Below are 5553 nucleotides of genomic sequence, written 5' to 3' on the forward strand. Positions count from 1 at the left end.
GTATGTTATTTTTGCTCTCCCCCAAATCCAGAGAGCTCATTCTGGTTTCTTACCATTAGTTAAAAGGCAGAGCCACTTTAATGTACTTGTGAAATTAGCATTTTTTGCCCCAGTGGAAATCACTTTAAAATTATAGGTGAATCAAGTCGGCCTGCTCCTGCTGATGGGGCACAGTGCTTTATTCCAGGAAGAAACCCAACAGAAATCCCTTTCTTGTCTGCTCAACATGCAGACCTCTGAGGGAAAACTGTGGCCTCAGAAGGGCCTCATTTCCAGATCTTAATGATCAGAAACTGCATAAATGAGACATAGGGTCTGAACAGACTGGCATAAAGAACCGGCCTCAGGGCAGAGTGGGGGCATGGCATCCACCCACCAGCCACCTGGATGCTGCCCCCATGCTGCCCACATGAACAGATGGCAGGTAGTATCACACTATGTCTTTGATGCAGTGCTTACATGCACTGCGCCGAAGAAGCAGAGAAAAGCTGCTAGGATGCCCTTTCCACAGTGCAAAAAGGAGCCACTTTTTGGTGCTCCTTTATGCTCTGTGGAAATGCCAAATTGGGCCTGCAGCATGTAGTTGCGTCCCCGATCTGGTGACAAAGGAGGCGGCTGCAGGCCACTCCTTGGGGGCAGTCTGTTCAGCCCCATAGAGTCTTTTTGTTCATTAAATGTCAAGACTTTTGGGACTTTCAGTGTTAAAAGCTATAGCTTGGATTCAATCTGGAAAGAAATGTACAACCACTGGGGTTTTTTTCAAGGTAGATACACAGTAATATGGTCTCAGTATTGAATGCTGGCTAAGAGTGGGCCTTCTGGTAATCTAAGTATGACACAACTAGAACCTGGATATGTTGCCAATTGGGCTGACTCAGAACAAGTTGCAGCCTAATTGTGCAAATGCAGACTCCCTTCCACTGCTGCCACCTGAGGATCAAGGGATAACACAAGATCAATGAGCACTAGATAGCTACCTGGTCCTCAGGGGAGTTCACTTCCCATCCAGAACAGGTTGAGTTCCAATCCGCAAGTCTTCGGTAACCCAAAAGACCGCCTCTGTTCAGTCTGGACTGAACTTCAACACATTCATTCTCATTCAGTCCATATCAAGTCAAAGCAACATTCAAGGGGCTGGACTGTTGTTGTTGTTTTTTGGCAACATGTTGGATATCACCAGCATGTTGACAGCACCTTTCTCCAAATGACTGCTCTGAGTAGTTTCATGCAATATTATAGAATCATAGAATCATAGAGCATGAGATATAAGATAGAACCTTCTGAGACCTTATAGGCCATTGGTCCCTAAACTGTGCTCTTTAAGAGATTTTGGGCTTCAACCCGCAGAAGCCTCAGCCATGTTGGCTGGGATTCTGGGAGCTGAAGTCCAAAATCCCTTAAAGAGCATGCTTTGGAGACCACTGTTATAGACCAAAAAGTCAAACATTCATCCCACAGAAGCATGACCTGACTGAGAGACCTAGCATGGTATAATGGTTTGAAAACTGGACTAGGTCTCCAGGAAATTAGAGCGCGACTCCTGCCTCATGCTATCTCAGCATTAGAGGAAAGCAGTAGCAAACTTTTTCAGAATAAATCTTGCCAATAAAATCCTAAAATAGGGTTGCCATAAGTCAAAGTTGACTTGAAGACACACAGCAGCAGCAACAAAAAACTACAACCTGAATATGGATTGACAGAAAAGACTGAAACCACTACAAAACAGTACTTCCAAAGCCCACTGCTACCAGTTAGTCCATAAGATTATCATGGCCATTTGGGTTAAAAGCCATGAGGAGGTCTGGAGAACCAAAGCATTTTCATATGCCGGGAGGAATGGAATTGAATAATCAGTTTCATTTAGATATGTCTGGAATTGTAAGATCACTACCTCTTACATTTATATCTCATCTTTCTTCTCAGTGAGGCAAAGTGGAATACCATGTTTTATCCTTTTGACAGCTGTGTAAGTTATGTTAGCCAAGTAACAGGCCGAATTTCATCCAGGGAAGTTAATAATTTATTTGCAGTTTAAATCTGCATCTCAGCTTGGTTTGACACCTATGACCAATGGTTCTTTGTGGATCTTTAACTAAGATCAAAATGAAAGCAGAAATATTCATGATATGAGGGCAGGGTCTTGTAAAGAGATGGAAAAGCTGTTTTGGTCAGACAGAGCAACATGACAGAAGACTTGGAGACACTCCTAGGAAGTGACAAAATTATGAGTTTTGCTGAGAAACTGTATCCTTTTACCTAACAAGATTGCAAGCCCATACATTACATTGTATCCTGTATCATCTTTATGCCAGTAGATTGGGGGGAGGGGACAGGAATGCCCAGTGTTGCCAATTCTTGGTTATGGCATCGGGCAACATTCATCTGCTTTCTTTCTTTTTTTTGGAGGGGGGGGAGGGAGGAGGGTGGAAACTGAATTAGAAAATTAGTGTGGATTGGTGTACATTTCTGTCTACACAGTTATGACTCCAGAATAAATCCTTTTGTTCAATAGAAAGAACAAATAAACATCTTACCAACCATCTGCTTTCCTGATGAAGCAATTTCTTATGGAAACTGAAGAGCTAAGCACGGAGGAGGCAAAAATTGCTGAAGAAGCCAAATGGGGGGCCCAGGAGATTTTGCAAGATGCCCTGAAAAAGAAGGACAAGGTCCTGATGAAGATACCTGAGAAAGTTGTCCTTAAAGGAGAAGAGACAAAGCAATTTTGGATGGAACGTCATGCAGTAATGACTGAAGACAAAGTTCAAAAGCTCATTGCAGAACTCAAGAAGGTAACGTTTAAGAAAGATAATAGCCTGGCCAAAATTGACACCATTGCTTATGTGTACCCACATGATGAGACAAAAACTATCTACTTGTCTCCGTGGTTCTTCTGGATTCTTCCAAAGTATCTTGGAAGAAACTCTCAGCCAGGCATACTCATTCATGAAGTATCTCACTTTCTGGGTGCTGACGACCTCACCTATGAAGAGAGCACCCTTTTTGTTGGCTGCAAAGGCTCCATGGTAAAAGGCAATCTGAGTCCTGCACACAACTCAACAATCCCTCTTCTTAACGAAGACTATTGGGATGCCCTTAAGAAAGCATTCTGGAATGCCAACAACATTCAGCATGAATTTGAGCTCACCATCAACCACAGTAAAGAGTATATGAATGGCAAATACCTCTGCTGTGGGGAAACAAAAAGGTACTCCATCTGTGAATCTTCAGTGCCTGACCACTTTCACACTTGCAACTTTCAGAAAACGTAAGTAAAATCTTATCCTAAAGGTGTCTCCTTTCAAGCCATATGGCTTTTAAACTAAAAGGCTGAGTTGTGGGGGGGGGCCTTTTGTGGTCACAACTCCCAGAATCCTCTGCAAGTAGTGGAAGTTATATGCCCAAAAAAATAACTTTTGAAAGCTCTGCTAAAAATGTTTCTCTCGTCTACTCCACCACACAGATCCTTCATCCCTGCAACCTATTAATCTCAAACACAACTTTCTCTCTTCTTTGTGGATCTCATCACAAGATAAAAGTTGGGTATTATCAATCAATCAATCAAATTTGTTCTCTCCTGTTCCTCATTCTAGCAACCAGCTTTTCTCCCAAGCCACACTCAATGCTCTTTTTTTTTTTTTTTTTTTAGACTTTCTGTTTGCTTTATTTTTGCGTAATTGCTGTTTGGTGCAAATGCGTCTGAAAAAAATCCCACATTTGTGGGTTTTTCTACTTTTAAAATCCCATTTCTGAGTGAGATTTGTCTACTGCGATAAGGCTCTATGTATCAGTAAGTTGCCCAGGCCCTGGCATGCCTGTTCTGTTGCCAGAAGAAAAAGGCTAAAATATAAAGGGTTACATTACACATATCTCTGCATGTGGTTACTCAATGATTGTGCTATGTAATCAGTGTGTTGTGTTGAGTGGTACTGTTGCACAGCTGTATGAACAACTAAAATAGCCAAGTGCAATGAAATGCAAAGGAAGTAGAACTGCCAATTTCAGCAGGGTCAGAGAGATGGACACCAGCCAAGGATGTGTATCTGTGTGTGCAGCAAGACTGGATTTGCAATTCTCCTTCTAGAACCTTGAACTGGATTAGTAGACTGGGCACTGGATGAAATATCCAACAACTTCTGTAGGGGAACTTATTCCTGCATGAATCACCAGCAGAATTCTGTCTCATGTTTAACCTCTATTAATGTCCAGAGCCAATGAATGACCAGAGTTACTTACTGTAAGAATCCATTTTGTCTACTTCTTAGGTGGGAAACAGTGACACTAATAGAAGAACTCCGACAAAGATCAGAGATCATAGAACACACGTGGAAAGAATGCCCCAAAATTTTAGTCGAAATTATTGAGTCTCTCAACAAAGCCAAAGCTGCAAGGAAGGTCAGTGAATGGTCTTCTGTTGGAGCAATAGCATCATCTCTTGTGGGACTCATCTTGGCTCCTGCAACATATGGACTTTCTACAATGCTCACCACAGCAGCTTTCCCTGTGGCAAGTATAGTGGCAAGCGGAGTCGTCATATCTTCTACAAGTGATTACAAAACCTTCATAGCAAGGGCAGACATCAAAATTAAGGAGCTCAAAGCCATCCTTCATAAATACAAACATTCTTCAGATATCCTGAAACTTATTAAATTTCTAAGTGGCCCAGCTGACACAAACCCAATATAATCAATTTATTACAGAGATGGTCAGTCAAGATTCAGTCTTAAAAACTATGGCCTGGAACAGACAGGCCCTTACGGCGCCCTTGTCATGTGCGAGAGTTGCCTGGTGGGCAGAGCGCCCACATACCCGGCAACCCTTGCATGTGACAAGGGCACCACAGCTGTGGCGCACCCACCAGACAGGGTGTGTAACAATGACATCACGGCTGCACCGCTTCCAAACGGAGCAGTGCAGCTGTGATGTCATCATGACATCTCTGCCGCTTTACTGCGTCGCAGCAGTGGTACAAAAAGGAGTCGCTTTCAGGTGCTCCTTTTTTGCTCCACAGCAGCACCACACAATTTATTTGCTGCTGTGCTCCTGCAGAGCAAAGAGAGGCGCCGAGGAAGAGCCTCTTTTTGGTTCTCTGTACCACACCATTGTTCCCTTTTGTTACATATTTTAATAGAGTGTCCACAGATAAGTATTCTCTGAATACACAGTCAGGTTTCTGGTAGAACAGAAGAGTAGTCAGCACAACAGAATAAAAGTACCAATACAATTAGTGTATGTTCTGCATAGGACAATTATTCTAAAATGTATGTACAGCTGCAAAGGATAATATAAAGCAGACTCTGTGTTGTTGCAGTACATGTGTATTTGTTTCTTAGTTCATTGCTATATTGTATTTATAAAAATCAAATAACTGTTTGGTTAGAAAGCACAGCAGGGGCAGTTAAATAACCAGGCTCTAGAAGCTACACAAATCCCTCACTATGCCATGGAGGATGACATCGCACTGTGTTTCCTATGCCCTCCCACCCATGTCTTGAAAAGTCAGTCTTGATGCTAATAACCTTCAGTCTACGCCTACCTATTATTATGTATCCT

At 42.5% G+C, this 5553-nt stretch overlaps 1 protein-coding gene across 1 annotated transcript; it reads left to right on the plus strand.

Annotated features, from left to right (window-relative positions):
• The first annotated feature begins 2567 nt into the window (after positions 1-2567).
• On the plus strand, positions 2568-3272 carry LOC149314083 (uncharacterized). Its single transcript, XM_089523058.1, has one exon. The coding sequence runs from the start codon at positions 2568-2570 to the stop codon at positions 3270-3272; it is 705 nt and encodes a 234-aa protein (XP_089379184.1).
• Positions 3273-5553: the final 2281 nt, after the last annotated feature.

The sequence above is a fragment of the Sceloporus occidentalis genome, unplaced genomic scaffold (assembly GCF_023333645.1).
Source record: "Sceloporus occidentalis isolate IW3139 unplaced genomic scaffold, rSceOcc1.0.p SCAF_4, whole genome shotgun sequence".
In the NCBI taxonomy this organism is placed as follows: domain Eukaryota; kingdom Metazoa; phylum Chordata; class Lepidosauria; order Squamata; family Phrynosomatidae; genus Sceloporus; species Sceloporus occidentalis.